The following is a 16,909-nucleotide window of genomic DNA, read 5'->3' on the forward strand; positions in this document are numbered from 1 at the left end:
ATGTCTTTTACACAAAAATCCAGAAAAATGTTTTAGCTCTATCACAAACATGGTGTACCAGATGTGAGAAACGAACAGACACTAAAATTTATCAGTTGGTAACGTCTATCCGTGTTAGATTAGTTTAGGGCCCAATGATCGGTATCATAATATTGTGTTTATTACATGATATCACAGGCGACTAAATCGTGTAACTGATTATAGTAGAAACTCGATTTATTGGGAAAAAAACCTATCCGTGTACTTATTAAGACACTTAATGATTCTGATACGACAAAACCACTGTCGTTATCTCGTTATTTTATAGCCTGCGTTATATAACCTTACCGAAGTGTAACTATGAGTATATAATGTCCAACTACCTGCAAATAATGAAGAGGACTGTTGTTTTTTGGATTCAGATTAAGTGTTGGTTTTTATGCAGTATACCGCCTCAAAATGTTTTTTTTATTATACAATTTTTTTAAAGGAAAACTAATGTTTTGTATATTGTTATACTGTTATTCATTTAAAGAGATTCACGCTTGATTGTTTAAATTGTCTAATATTAGATAATCTGCTTCGTGCTAATTTTAATTTTTTAGTTTATCAACTTGTAGCTCTAATTTTGTATAAAATAATTCATTATTTTATTACTATGTACTATTACTATTAAGATAAATTTTATTAATAATTAAGTCATAAATGATAATACTTTATTTTATGACTAGATCAAATCTCGTGAACATTTAACATCATGATACTGCTCCTATGCTATTATTAAAAAACACAATTTTTAAAATCTCCATAAAAGGTTATTGTTAAATAACAGGCAACAGCCGACTGCTAGTGGCTATACACGTTAGTAATATTTAACTTATACGTAATATATGTAGGTAAAATTTATTGTTTTCTCCATCACAGTACCAGTATACGATTTATTTTAATTTAAATGTAAGAAAATCGATTTTTCTTTAGAAAATAACAAGAAATTAATATACAGGATGAGGCAGTAAAACGGCGATTTTCTAATGTATTTAAATGGTAAAACCCGTTTCACTATCCCACCCTTTACATTTTAAGGATCTACGAAAAGGTTTTTTTAGTTGCATTTTATTTTGTACATTGTCAATCTAGTAAAATAGAAGTTTAATAAGCTTTGAAATAATATAATCTGTGAAGTATAAATAGTTTGTGTGAGATTGCTTTAATGGAAGTATATAACACATAAATATTAATTTTATTGAGAATAAGCGATTATAATTTAAACTATGGAGTACAAACAGTTGAAACATGAATCGTCGACCATTCCAACAAAATATAACAAGACATTGTATATGTGTTATTTGGTCCACTAAGTTTTTGCAAAAAAAAAAAACCAGTACAGTGGGGTCGGTGCATAGTGGGGACGGAGCATAGTTGGGTCGAGGCATATTGGGGACGGGGAGGTCACAGGTTTACAGGAATTTTTAAATCTGAAAGTGATAAAATCACTTTCGAAAAAAACGCTTCGATGCAAATCGGTAGTTAGTATTTTCAAGCCAGTACAGTCCAAACCAAGCACAGTATAAACCAGCAGAGTTAGAAAGTTTTAAATGAAGATTCTGTATTTGCAAATGAGCATCAAAGCGTTTATTTGAAAGCGATTTTATTCAATTTTATCACTTTTATTTATAATAATTCTTGTAGACCTATGACCTCTCCGTTTCCTCATTGCTTTGATTACATTATGCCAATACTCTACTGTACTAGTCCTCTCGGATAAAATCACTGAGTGTTTAAACTAAATATTATAATTTTATGAGTGGTTTTGTTTTAAATAAAAATAAAAATATATATTATATAATATCCTTGTGTATACATAATAATAAATTGTGTGTCGTTAAAGGTAAATTGACTGGAGGAGGAATTAAAAGATAATTATTGTAACTGGCTGAGGCACGCTTGGAAAACATGTAAATTGTTTGGGTGCTTCTCTCGATTTAGAATAGGGAGGGGTCACTTTATTAAAATTGTTGGTCCATTAAAGTAACTTTTAGGTAAGATTTTTGATCTATAGAATTGCTACACGAAGAAACCGGTTCAGCAGTTTAAAATATATTTTGAAATCAGACAAAAAAAAAATCACATCATTGTAAATTTAATACCTTCTCAACTCCACGTCGAAGCTAAAATAACAAACATTGTTAATACACCAAACATAATAAAATAATATAAATTAATCCACAAAAGCATAAAAAAATCATAATAATATTAATAATGAAAAATCAAAAATAATAATAACGTAACATTATTATTTCATTTTAACGTGATAAACAAAAAAATGAATTTAATAAAATAAAATATATTTATAGTTTATAATAAGGATATATTGGTGAATAGTAACTTCTTATTATATTAAAAGCAAGATTCATGATTGTATTGAGGGGATTGCATGCGGTCGGTTTTTTCAGTCAAAACATCATTTTTATTCTATTGCACAGACCGAACCAGTGATCCAATAAGCAATCTAATAACAGATTTTAGTTTGCCATGAAGTTTACTTATGATAGGTCAGGGTACTTTTTTCAAATTTTTAATTTTAACCCTTTCCAAATTTGATTTTAAAATTTGAAATTTTATATAATGTTCAAACGTGTTTTATACATAGTAGGAATAAGATACCAAAAAAGTACTCTGACCGATCATAAGATACTTCATGACGAATTAAAATATGTTTACAGATTACATCGGATTACTGGTTCAGCCTGTGCGATGGAACAAAAAATGTATGTTATATTAACTAAAGTGGTTTTTATTCATGGACAAAATAATACAAATTAAAAATAATACCATGAAGCTAATACAAATTAACCGGTAAATTAATTGACATGATCGAAGTTTATTAAAACCATTTTTTTCTTAAATATTGCCTATACAATACTCCTTAAAAACCAACCGCATGCAATTCCCTCAATTTATACAATCATGCAATTTATGCAATTCCTTAAGATTTCTTATGAAAGAAAAAAATTCTTGGTATTAAGGGAATTTAAAAAAATAGATTTTGAAAATATAAAAAGACTGTATTAAGGAAGAATACGTTATTATATTTCAGTACTTCAAGTATGTATTTGCAATTTATTTTGGGGTTTTTTTAATTGTGGAATTTTGTTTTTTGTTACGTATTAGCAGTTCATATAAATATTATATGGTGGGAATGTCCACCATACCATACGCGAGTGCTACACTGGCACAACATGCACGGGCAAATGATCGCGTCTAAGTGAATACCTCAGTCTTCATTGACTTTAAGAAAGCTTTTGACTGTGTTCAGTGGAGGAAACTATGGACGGTCATGACAGATATGGGAGTCCCTGATCATATCATCCACTTAATCAGAAATCTATACGCTGGGTCAAGGGCAGTAGTCCGAGCAGAAGATGCATATTCAGATCAGTTTCAACCTACCAAAGGTGTTCGACAAGGCTGCATTCTATCACCTATCCTCTTTAACATCTACAGTGAAGCAGTGTTAAAAGAGGCACTCCGGGAATGGAATGGTGGAGTGGTTATTAAGGGTAGGAAGATCAATAATTTGCGGTTCGCGGATGACACCACGTTATGTACCAAACTTGAGCCGGAGATGAGCCAATTACTAAAACGTGTTGAAGAAGCAAGCAACAAGTATGGACTGACAATTAACAGGAGCAAGACCTAGGTTATGGTTATAGATCGAGCAGGAGCATTATACCACCCACCACTGTATTAAACGGCTACCAGAAAGTGGATGAGTTTACATATTTAGGTTCAATAGTACAAGCAGATGGCGGATCATCCAGAGAAACTAGGCGTCGTGTTATTCTTGGGAGGGAAGCAGTCAGCAGGCTAATACCAATTTTGAAGGACTGCCATATCTCCAGGAACACCAAGTTGCGGCCGCTTAAGGCGCTTACCTTCTCAGTGATGCTTTATAGATCTGAAACATGGACACTCAAAGTGGAAGACGTAAAACGCATAAACGCCTTTGAGATGTGGGCCTACAGACAGATGCTGAGAATCTCTTGGATGGAAAGGAGGACCAACTTCTAAATTCTGGCCATGCTAAATGTGGAAACAAGACTGGCAGTGGTGTGTAAACAGAGGATCCTAAGGTTCTTTGGCCACACCATAACAAGGGATGAATCGTGTCTGGAGAATCTGATGATCGAAAGAAAAATAGAAGCGAAAAGGAGCCGTGGTAGAACACCAATGCGTTGGATAGACCAAATTTAGAACATCTCTGGTTTCCCCTGATCGAAAATATACTACCATTAACACGCACAAAGGTTTATTCAGTTACACACGAAATTCATTTGGTATAAAAAATTCAGTAGGTGAATTTCAGAAAGCTATTGAGCTTGCCACTGTTAATTTAGAAGGGTTAGGTGTATTTCAAGATGATGTAATAATTGCGGGTAATACGATAGAGCAATAAAATATATACTATATATAATATATAATGTTCTTTCAGAAACTGGTTTAAGAGTTAAAAGAAATAAATGTTGTTTTCACATAAAAGCAATTGAATATCTAGGTCATAAAATTGATGAGCAAGGCTTTCGCCTTACACACATTGTCAAGACACACTGACGCTAATTCTTCATCTCAAATTTCAGAAAATAAAACAATGCTGAAATCGTTTATATGTATGGTAACATATTATAATAAATCTATACCTAACGCAGCAGATATTTCAAAACCACTTTATTTGCTTCTACGTAAGGATATTAAATGACATTGGTCACCAAATTGTGACAAAGCGTATAAAAAAATTAAGGACATTTTTACATCTAAACCCGTGTTAGCACATTATGACCACAAACTTCCTCTGAAGCTTATTGTAAATTCATCATGTCATGCTTTAGACGCAATTATTTCACGTGTATACCCAGATAATACTGAAAGACCTATACAGAATGCAAATTTCCACAAATCGAAAAAGAAGGGTTAGCTATTATTTTCGGAATTACAAAATTTTATGATTACAATATGGTAAGAAATCTCTATTGGAAACGGATTACAAACCATTAATATATTTTTGGTGATAAAAAAGGCATTCCGATATACGCGGCTAATCGTTTACAAAGGTAGGCACTTGTTTTATCATCTTTTGATTTTGAAATACTTCAAATCTGAAAACAACGGGGCTGATTATTTATCTCGAATAAAATCTGACCAAAGTCATACGGATGATGATATTGAAGAAAGTACTCACATTAATTTTATTTATGAGGAATCCCCATTTCCCATAAATAGGTCAAACATAAAAATAGGTACAAACAGAGGTCTAATTTTGTCTAGAGTTCTAAATGCTGTGAAAACCAATGAATGGGGTGACGGTTTTTCATCAAATTCGGAATTAAAATCGTTTAATTCACGCTAAGTAGAATAACAATAGAACAAGGATGTCTTTTATGGGGCTAACGTGTACCTCAACAATTTCGAAATTCTATTTTAACGGAACTGCATTCATGCCATATAGGCATGTCAAGTATGAAAAGCTTAGCAAAGTCATATTTTTGGTGGTCCCCGTTAGATAAAGAAATTGAAGACATCGCACGTAACTGCAACGAATGTTTAAATGCTAAACCAAATCCACCTAAGGCAGTCATAACGCCTTGGAAATGGCCCCAAAGGTAGTGGACTAAGATACATATAGATTTTTTAGGCCCATATCAAAATAAAACATTTTTAATTAATGTTGATACAACAACAAAATGGCCAGAAGTATTTCCAAAAGATGCGATGATAGCAGAAACAGTCATTACAAAAATGTCTGAGTTAAATGCACGTTTCGGAATCCCAAGAACAATAACAAGCGATGACGCAAAATTTTTTTGCGGTGTTGAATTTCAGGCGTACTGTAAAAAACTTGGTATTAGGCATTTAACAGGTCGCAACGTTAACCGAAAGGTTGTTATTGCTGAAGAATTGTTTACTTTGTCAGTGTTTACTTTGCCAATGTATCATTTTTTTTTTTGTAATTAATCAAATAAATCGCGATATTTTGCGTCATACTTCAGAAAAACCGTTTCCACAAAGTCGCTAAAAAATGTATATTATGCTGTTCAGATAGAGTTTTCTCTGTACGTTACTCAGTTGTCTATTGTAGGTATAACTTAACGGTGTTATTCAGAATCAGAAACATTCGTTCGTCCATTATTGCAAGATGGAAAAAATCACCATTTTCTTTATAGCTGCTATCATCATGGAAATTTCGCTGGGTAATTTTAGAATTTTTTTTTACAATACTTTTTTTTTTTAAATTAACAAATATATATAGTTGTGGCTTAGTTATTTTAAATGACATAATAATATTGTAGTATTGGAAAAAGTTAATTTCTTGAATTTATAATATATAATTTCCTCATAGACTTTTGTAATCGGTAATGAATTTATGTATATCGACAACTAATCTTATTATTCATGTATTTTAGTCACACAAGGTCGTCCAGGTCCAGGTAATTAACGATAAGCAATTAACGACCCGGTTGAGTCAGATAAAAATATTTTTACTCTCCACACTTTCTTCCGTCTTAAATTTTAAACTTTAACAGAAATATATTAAATTTGTACCAACTAGTAACTATAAAAGTAAAAAAAAAGTCTAATATCTTCTAAGCTATTGACTCGGTCATAGTTAACCAATCACCCGGTACACTTCTATTGTGATGCAGTATAGTACTATAAGTAGACTAACGGAATTATATTTATACACGGCACCAAAAACTTCAAATAAAATTAAAGATTTTTTTTTCTGAAAGTTGCATCAACATAAAATATATGTAAATGCTATAAATATGTGTAAAAAATGAAATTACTCAATTATTATTTTTCTATTAATTATTATGAGACTTTTAAAGGTGGAATACATTAATTTTATTTGTATAATTTTGTTAAATAGTTGGAGAACAACCGAACGGTCAGTATAAACAATATAGTTACTCTATATATTAGTCGGTAATCAACTAAGAACAAAACTTTTATTATATTTACTGGAAAATTTTTTTTTAAAAAATGACTTATTTTTTTTACAACAAATCATGAGTGGTAATGGTAGGTTTTTGTATTTAGAAGACGCTTTGCTTAATGGGAGGGGACAGTGGGAGATTAGAAATAAGAACGTAAGAAGGGGAAGGGGGGAAGGTAAGAGGTAAAGGGGTGGGGAGATGAGGAGATGGGAGGGGAAACAGCAACGCGAAAATAGTATCGTGAAATTGATGACGCAAATGAAATGTACTCAGCCCAACGATTTTTATTGTTATTAACAGTTTTACTTTTTAAATTTTTATTTTTTATTTAACATGGTCATTTTATTAAGAATAATTTGCTGATAATTTTGATTAGAAAATTTTCTTAAAACAATCTTGAACATATTCAATAGAACAAAAGTTATATTGTTCCCATACAATAAATGGTATTCATTTTTTTTTTAATTTTATAATTATTTAAATTAGAACTCGTATCTCATTAAATAATTGTCCAACAAAAAAAAAAAAATTTGCAAATTTGAAATCAAGAGAAAAAATCTTGTTGAATTGTTATGTAACATGATTTTTTGGTATCTGGCCCCACATGCGTCCACGGGGTGGCCACTGAGTGGCCAGCATGTGATCAAAATTAATATATGACATGCGTATCTCATTTTGGGTTATAATCATTTTATTCTCAATTCAGTGGTGACCTTAGAATTATTTTATATTCAATATTTTAGAAATTATCATCATTTTTTTGGTAAAAATGTAATTTTTAATTAATAAGTTTGTTTCTAATTATTCTCTAGTGTTCTCCGTGTAGGACCATCGGTATTTCTTCCGCAATCAGATACAAACTATAATTAGGCTTTGTTTGATTTCATTTATACACTTTTTTATTTTTAAATAAATTAATACGTTAGGAGTAATTTTTTTTATTGAATATTCTTGTAAAAGTTTTTACACCTTATTTGTTAGATGTACTATTCAAATTTTATATATTGAAAAATAATTAATATTTCTACGAGAATAAAAGGTGATGCATGATTAAACAAGTATTTGCGACTTAAAAAAGTGTTATTTCATAAATTAAAGTACCGAACAATAGTCAGCGGGCAAACGTACTATAAATATTATACATTTAACATATTATAAATATTCATGACAACAGTGATACATTTTTATTGATAATTATGTTACAAAAAATACAAAACTTAATTTTTTATTACCATTTTGGATGGTGGTCGAAAATAAAATTTCTGCGGACGCTGAAAGTTACCATCAGAAATCAGAAATTTTGGGTATACTTAAATTGACATTTACTCGGTCATAAGACATTTCTATGGTCCTTATATATCCGCTTATATGGTGGATAATGTTTTTTTTTAATATTATTAATTTATACAGTAGAGACCAATAACACATATTGGGGATCACTATTTTGAAATCGCCAGTATGCTAAAAACAACTACAAATCATTTGAAAAAAATAAATTCATATAAATAATCTTTTGAACATTTCATAATCTAACCCATTTTTTAAATTATACTGAATTGAGTTGGATGCGTAAAATACACGTTTAACAAACGTACTATGCATAACTGGAAAAACTTAAAACATGAAAATTTAAAAGAATTAGTACAACAATTAAAACTTTTAAATAATATGTATATTTTTTCAAAAAAACATTCGGTTGAAAATGAATATTGTAACTTTTAATTTAATGTAATTAGTAATTACTTAAGGTAACCACTGAATTGAGAATAAAATTCTAACCATTTTGGGTCGCATGCCATATGGCGATTTTGATCACATGCCGGCCACTCAGTGGCCACCCTGTGGTCGCATGTGTGGCCAGATACCAAAAAATCATGTTACATATCAATTCAACAAGATTTTTTCTCTTGATTTCGAATCTGCAAACTTTTTTTTTGTAAGACTATTTTTAATTGAAATACGAGTTCTATTTAAAGAATTAAAAATTAAAAAAATGAATACCATTTATTGTACCCATAGAGCATCCTGGATGTCTCATTTGAAGCTCGGTAGAACTTTTCATGACACCCTGTATATGTATATATATATACGAGTATATTGGTAGGTATAGTTTGTAATTTACAATTCTTTTAAAAATGTACCACTAACCTAACGTAAATTTTAAAACCTATATTAGAATAAAACTTAGCCAAGTTAAAAATAAATTACTTGGTATGCCAGATCCTAACTTATAATATTTTTGAATTGAAATTACTAATCTTATAAACATAACATTTGGAATATCGGAATTGTTATTCTTTCGAAATGGGAAATATTAGTTAAGACAAGCTAATTATTTGTAATTCATACCACTGTGTGATGATCCAAAATCTAGATTTTAATTGTTTTATTAGAATAAAAGCAGCCTTGATCTTTGGCATCATAATATAATAGCAATAGATTGACTACATCAACCAGTTGTGTGAGATTTTCTTTATTCTCATTCTTATTAGGATATGCCATGGGTATTTAATGAGGAGTATATCCAATTTTTATCATCTTATAATATATGCTAATACAAAGTAATATTAATAACTTATTATTTTATTTTTTTTATGCCACAAGATTCGTTATATCCATGTGGTAAGTACCAACTATGAAGTAAATACACAGATAAAAATGTTTTTGCTACTACATTGATTTTGAACGATACTCAATACTTGTACATTCTACCGATTCGCATCGAAGCGTTTTACTTGGCATGTTTTTATGAATTATAATTTATACACATATTAGCTTCAATGTGAAACTGTGAAGGTTTGATTGTTCTTATAATGTTGTGCTTTATTTCTTATTATCACTAGAAATTATTGCCACTAAAATTATTTTATTTATTTTTGACATATTTCTACAAATCTTACTTAATTTTTTATAAAAAGTTTTAATAGTAGAGCTTCTAAATTCCATTGATATAACATGAACATTAGCATTTTTTTCTTGCTTTATAAAGACAAATTATTGTTAAAAAATAATGAGAATTCTTAGATATTGCCTATTTAAAACTCCTTAAAAACAGACCGCATGCAATCTCTATTACGATGGAGGAAAACTTAGATGGAATACTTTTATGTATACTTAGTAAATATTTATGGAGTATTGCATAAAAACAAGTTGTTTAATTAAATAGATTATACTTACTTTCTTCACAAACTTACATAATATTTATACCACAGTAAAATCATATTAACTCCTCATTTTGTTTAGTCGACGAATATCCGCCAGCATATCCACCACCACCAGGTATGTAACTTCTTACAATTATAGACACGTTATAAAAGTACTTTGTTTTTGACATTTTCATGTCTTAGCTCTGGCACATAACCGAAAAAAGTATTACCAATAAGTTATTACGAAAATTAATAACGAAAAAAGCGTTATCACACGGAAATGGGGTTGTGGGTGGGAATGGGGTTGGAGTTGAGGGTAAGAATAGCGGTAGGGGTAAGATAATTGTCTTAAGACAGATATTAAACACTTCAATATTAGCCAGAAACTTGATGTTTTAATGTACTAGCATGTTACTGCTTCTTAATATAGTATATCATTATCTATTCCTTATTTTATTCTTTACGTTTAGGTCCATATCCACCACAAGGTAAGCGAATAAAGGAAATATATACATATTTTCTTGTTTTTTATACATTTTATTTATAAGTTTGGATTGTAAATTTTTTTTTTATCAATTTAAATGTTTTTTTTAACCATCTTTTATCACTTTTTTAAAAATTTACTTATTATTTTATTATTTTAATCTCAAGTTTATTAAATGAGAATCGACTATTTATCTATATTATGTATTAGAGAATAAATTCATGCTGATAACTAATTTTGTTTCTTAAATTTAGTCGCAATTGGTGTACCAATGTACCCAGAAGGTAAATATAACCTAGTTATAATTAAAGGCACGTCATAAAACTTATGTAGATTTTTGTACATTTTGTATAAAAGTTTGAATTGTTGAACATTTTTACTACGATGGGGGAAAACTAAAATGGAGTACTTTAATGTACACTTAGTAAACTTTTATGGTGAATTGTATAGATAGAAGTTATTAAATTATATATTTTATTATACTTATTTTCTTTATTCACTAACAGAATACAGGTTGTGAAGTATTGGACCTACAGCGCTCTGGTAAGACTTAAATAAAAGAAGAGTTGTCATATTTCGAATGAATTCCACTAGATGTCTTTTACACGCCCAACTACATGAGGTCGGCCGTCTTAGTTCTACACCTATCCATCTTTTCTTCGGTCTTCTTCTTACCCTCTTTTCCTTTACAATCATCTTGATAACGCCCATCATTGCCTCTGCATCATCTCCTCTCATAATATGACCAGACCATCTCAACCTATTCTCTCTCGTTTTCTCTAAAATTGATGCAACCCTTGTTTTATAGCCATAACTGAATTACGCTTCGCGATCTCGATTACTTCTCTTGTGAGGACACCATCTTAAGAAACTAAAAAATGAAGGCGGGAACGTAGAGAGACATTTAGTGGCAGTCATTGGAAACTTGACAACTTTCTCTTCCATTCAAGCACTACCAGAACGCTGTAGGTCCAATACTTCATAACCTACAATCGTTTGTAAACCCCACCATTTTTAACCCCATCATTCTTTTTGATACACCCTGAATATATGCAACAATAAAGTCAAGTTGATTCCTTATTTTATTCTTTACGTTTAGGTCCATATCCACCACAAGGTAAGCGAATAAAGGAAATATATACATATTTTCTTGTTTTTTATACATTTTATGAATAAGTTTGGATTGTAGATTTTTTTTTATCAGTTTAAATGTTTTTTTTTAACCATCTTTTATCACTTTTTTAAAAATTTACTTATTATTTTATTATTTTAATCTCAAGTTTATTAAATGAGAATCGACTATTTATCTATATTATGTATTAGAGAATAAATTCATACTGATAATTAATTTTGTTTCTTAAATTTAGTCGTACCTGGTGTACCAGTGATGTATCCCCCTCAAGGTATGTTTTACCCAGTAATAATTAAAGGCACGTCATAAAACTTAAGTAGAACCTTTATTACGACGGAGGACAACTTAAATGGAGTAATTTTTATGTATACTTAGTAAATTTTTTGGAGATTGTATGTATAGAAGTTGATAAATAACATATTTTATTATACTTATTTTCTTTATTCACTAACATAACATATATGCAACAAATTGATTCCTTATTTTGTTTTTATCGTTTAGGTAGTCTATCCAATTTGGTACCAGCTCAACAATCGGGTCGTAAGTATTATATAGCAGTTAAAATTACACAATTCTTAATTTATTGATATAATTGGTTACCTTGGATAGAAGTTTATTAATTAAATTTATTATACTTTTTTCTTCATTCACTTACATTATAAAATAAGGTTTTTTTTATACAATTTTTTTGTAAAAGTTAGAATTGTAGAACATTTTTATTCTGAAAATATCAAATATTTAATTAAGTAGAACCTTATTACGACGGAGGACAACTTAAATGGGGTACTTTTTATGTATACTTAGTAAACTTTCATAGAGTATTGTACAAATAGAAGTTGATAAATTATATTTATTATACTTATTTTCTTTATTCACTAGCATAACATATATGCAATAATGAAGTCAAATTGATTCCTTATTTTGTTTTTAACGTTTAGGTAGTCTATCCGATATGGTACCAACTCATGCACCGGGTGGTAAGTATTATCTTGCGATTATAGGCACGTTATAAAATTACTTTGTTTCTTTTTATATAAAAGTTTGGGTTGTAGGACATTTTTATGTGTACTTAGTAAACTTTTAGGGTGTATTGTATAGATAGAAGTTGATAAATAACATATTTTATTATATTTATTTTCTTTATTCACTAACATAATACAGGGAGTATCAAAAATAATGGTAGGGTATCAAACGGCTGTAGGTTGTGAAGTATTGGACTTACAGTGGTCTGGTAGGACTTAAATGAAAGAGGGAGTTGTCAAATTTTAATGACTACCCTTAGATGTCTCTTACACACCCAACTACATAAGGTCGGCCGTCTTAGTTCTTCACCTATCCATCTTTTCTTCGGTCTTCTTCTTCCCCTCTTTTCCTCTACAATCAACTTCATAACGCCCATCATTGCCTCTCCATCATCTCCTCTCATAACATGACCAAACCATCTCAACTTATTCTCTCTCGTTTTCCCTACAATTGATGCAACCCTTGCAAAATTTTGTATGCGGCTATAAATTCATATTGATATACATTATTTTGTTCTTTACAAAATAGTTCTTTAAAAAAACTACTCCTTCCGTTCTAACCCTAAATATGGGTAAATTTTAAAACGTATTTTAGAATTGAAATTACTGATCTTATAAACATAATATTCGAAATATCGGAATTTTTTTTCTTTTGAATTGGGAGATATTAGCTAAGGCAAGCTAATTATTTGTAATTCATACAACTGTGTGATGGTCCAAAATCTAGATTGTAATTATTGTTCTATTGGAATGAAAGCTGCCTTGATCTTTGGCATCATAATATAATAGCAATAGATTGGCTACATCAATCCGCTGTGTGAGATTTTCTTTATTCTTATTCTAATTAGGATATACCATGGGTATTTAATAAAGAGCATATCCAATTTTTATTCTCTGATAATTTATGCTAATATTAAGTGATATTGATGTTTAATTTTGTTATTTTTTTTATGCCACAAGGTTTTTATCCAATTCATCATCTGGAAGGTCCGCAAGATTATCCACCACCAACAGGTAAGGTATCTTCTTACAATTATATGCACGTTATAAAATTACTTTGTTTTTTTTATACACTTTGTATACTATTTTTTTTTGAAGAGATAAAATATCCCATTAAGTAGATGAAACGTGTATTATTGGACATATGCATTCTCACTTACTTGACAAAAAAAAAAAATTATTGTTAAAAAATAATAAGATATAAAAAAATATTTTTATATTATAACATTTTTTGGAGATTGTATGTATAGAAGTTGATAAATAACATATTTTATTATACTTATTTTCTTTATTCACTAACATAACATGTATGCAACAATGAAGTCAAATTGATTCCTTATTTTGTTTTTAACGTTTAGATAGTCTATCCGATATGGTACCAACTCATGCACCGGGTGGTAAGTATTATCTTGCGATTATAGGCACGTTATAAAATTACTTTGTTTCTTTTTATATAAAAGTTTGAGTTGTAGGACATTTTTATGTGTACTTAGTAAACTTACTAATACTCCCGCGAATTACCCGACAACGGTCTAGGATTGGACCGGTTGACGTCTTCAGTGGCAGCTATTACGCCATCCCACGGATGGTTTTCTGTAGTTAAATGATCCCGTTCGGACCCATTACAGCCTAAATCACCATCGCTGTCGTCGGCGATTGTATCCTCCAATAGCTCCGCTACTCGTAGCCGCTTTTGGTGCACGGAATCAGTGTTCGACACTCTTCGGTTACGGAGTTTTACCGGCATGGAATTATACTCCGCCATTAACTTTCCGGGTAGAACTTCCGGGACAGTTAGTAACTCACGAGTTAACTGCTCCTGCTCCCGATCAGTCTTTGGATTTACCGGACTATTTGCCTCGGAGAAGTTCGCACAAGGTTCCTGGTCGGAAATGTTGGCGATATCCCTTGGTGTATCCGGACGCTCTTTGACTACTTCGGTTTTCACCGGAAGTTTCCCCGGTCCTTCGGTTTTTACCGGAGGTTTTCCCGTTTCTTCGGGCATAATAACCGCAAACTGTCCATCTTTCGGTCGTCTTCCGGCAAATTTTGGATCCTGGTCGGACACTTTGCCTTTAGACTTCCGGCTATCGAACAGCTTCGGCATAACTGTGGTGGTTACCGGTTTTTCGGGTTGATTTTGGTACCCTGGTCGGATACGTCTGCCCGCTCTTCGGTAACCTGGGAGTTCGTCCTTTTTAGGACCTTTTGACCGGCTGATTTCCCGTGAATCCGCCAGCCTTCCGTCCGTTTCCCTGGTTCTGGTCATTGTTCGGGCACTCCGGCCGATAATGACCCGGGGAACGGCACTTCCAGCACCAAGGTTCGGAGCTTTTCGGCTTCTTAGCCGGGCGCTCCGAGTAGTTTTTCCAACCTCCTTTATTTTTCACGGGCTCTTCATAGCCCTTGTGATAGGGAGATTGTGATGAAAATGCCGGGCCATGCACGTCCAGTTTTGCTGCCACATCTCGGAGGTCCTCCAGAGTTAGAGGGTCGTGCATATCGACCAGCATTCGGAGTTCCCTCCGCATCAGTTCAACGGTGTTCCTAATTAATTGACCTTCAGTAAGGCCAATTTCCACTCGTCGTGACAGTTGGACTTTGCCTAAAACAAACTCCTCACTGGGCTGTGTCTTGCCCTGCTCTTCGCTAAGAAGTTCACTCCGGAGTCGTTTTAAAATGTCCTCATTGTTAAATTTCCGGAGGAAACATCGTCGGAACTCGGACCAGTTGGGATCTATGGACCGTATGGTCCCCCACCAAGTTCCGGCTTCGGCTTTGAGCTGGTGGGTCAACACTTTAACCCACCTCCGTTCCTGGATGCCGATTTCCTCGAGGATGTCCTCCGCCTCGTTTATAAATTTGAGGGGGTCCTCATACCGCTTCCTAGAGAACTCCGGAAGCGATGCCCGAGCCGCGTTCAGGTTGTCCTGAGAAATCAAGGTCGTCTCTTGGAACTGGACTCTTCTCGTCGAATTACGAGACATTTCTGCGGACTCGTTCATTCTCCTCCCATTGGGACCGAAGGAGTTCTCGTGGTACCGGGAGTTCCGCCCGAAGGACACGTCTCTTCGGCTGTTTTCACCGAAGGTTTCACCGGAGGATTCATTTATCCGGTGGTTTTCACCGGAGGGTTCGGCTGTCCGGTCGTTTTCACCGAAGGATTCGCTTGTTCGGTGGTTCTCACCGGAGAACTCGATTTTCCGGTGTTTTTCGCCAAAGGTTTCACTTCTCCGGTGGTTTTCACCGGAGGGTTCGGCTGTCCGGTCGTTTTCACCGAAGGATTCGCTTGTTCGGTGGTTCTCACCGGAGAACTCGATTTTCCGGTGGTTTTCGCCAGAAGTCTCGTGCGTTCGCGAGATAAAAGTTTCCCCTTCCGGAAACCGTACATTTCCTCGGTGAACGTCTCTTTCTCCGGACAATGGTTACGTCCCGACGAAGACCGGCAATCACCGCGTTTTGTCCGGTGATAATGACATTTTGTCCACGTAGACATTTATCCATCGTCTCCATACGCGTGAACAGCTCGTCAATCACCTCATATACACTGGTTAGCTTGTCCCCAAACGTACTCATCTCCTCCCCTCCTCGATTAACCGGTTATCGGAGTCCAACTCCTGTAGGGTTACACTGTCGACGTTTAGGGAGGGTGTATGTGTTGCCGGTTGGGGAAGGTCCGGGTTACGCTCGGCGTAGTGGAACCTCACCGTAAGGGGATTTACCCCCTCCTCCGTGCGGATGTACTCCTCTAAGCGAAGAGATAAGTCCGCCTTACTACCACCCGTCTCTATGATATAAATTAAAAAAAAATATTTAAATTTTGCACTTACCTTATTGTTAATGGCCAGTCCGACTGCGCCAAATGTTGTAGTCGAGATTGATGGGGATTGACAAATGAAGGGTACACTGGTGTTCAGGGTATAAACTTTATTTTCACAAAATAAAATATGGTTTTTTATGTAACAAAACGTAACGCCCAAACGGTATCCAAACAGGAAGTGGTCAGCTGGCGGCGGCGGCGGCGGCGGCGACGACCGGTTCGCGCTGCCGACCCGCGACCCGACAGACTAAGGTCAGAGATGCGGTCGCCAGCCAGCGGTGACGAATGTAGTTAGCATCCGCCACCGGCTGGGGTCGCGGTGCGACCGCGTCAA

At 33.2% G+C, this 16,909-nt stretch overlaps 1 protein-coding gene across 1 annotated transcript; it reads left to right on the top strand.

Moving 5' to 3' along the window:
• Window positions 1-5,989: 5,989 nt before the first annotated feature.
• Window positions 5,990-14,187, top strand: LOC126846046 (calcium-binding protein P-like). The gene is made up of 13 exons (XM_050585129.1): window positions 5,990-6,224; window positions 6,438-6,461; window positions 6,905-6,922; window positions 9,576-9,593; window positions 10,215-10,250; window positions 10,588-10,605; window positions 10,856-10,885; window positions 11,701-11,718; window positions 11,969-12,004; window positions 12,235-12,273; window positions 12,672-12,710; window positions 13,716-13,769; window positions 14,114-14,187. Exons 1-13 carry the CDS (start codon window positions 6,170-6,172, stop codon window positions 14,185-14,187), a joined length of 459 nt encoding a protein of 152 aa, XP_050441086.1. The 5' UTR covers window positions 5,990-6,169.
• The last annotated feature ends 2,722 nt before the right edge of the window (window positions 14,188-16,909 follow it).

The sequence above is a fragment of the Adelges cooleyi genome, unplaced genomic scaffold, assembly GCF_023614345.1.
Source record: "Adelges cooleyi isolate 19-005CV unplaced genomic scaffold, UGA_ACOO_1.1 ACOO_flye_CR_arks_rails_tigmint_CR_PRNA_86, whole genome shotgun sequence".
In the NCBI taxonomy this organism is placed as follows: Eukaryota; Metazoa; Arthropoda; class Insecta; order Hemiptera; family Adelgidae; genus Adelges; species Adelges cooleyi.

What these genes read in the sequence shown, in the direction of transcription:
- LOC126846046 (XM_050585129.1), top strand. Translation starts at nt 6,170, where the DNA reads ATGGAAAAAATCACCATTTTCTTTATAGCTGCTATCATCATGGAAATT. An exon ending in ACCAACTCATGCACCGGGTG is followed by an intron (nt 12,711 to 13,715) that starts GTAAGTATTATC and finishes TTATGCCACAAG; the next exon opens with GTTTTTATCCAATTCATCAT. An exon ending in AGATTATCCACCACCAACAG is followed by an intron (nt 13,770 to 14,113) that starts GTAAGGTATCTT and finishes TTTAACGTTTAG; the next exon opens with ATAGTCTATCCGATATGGTA.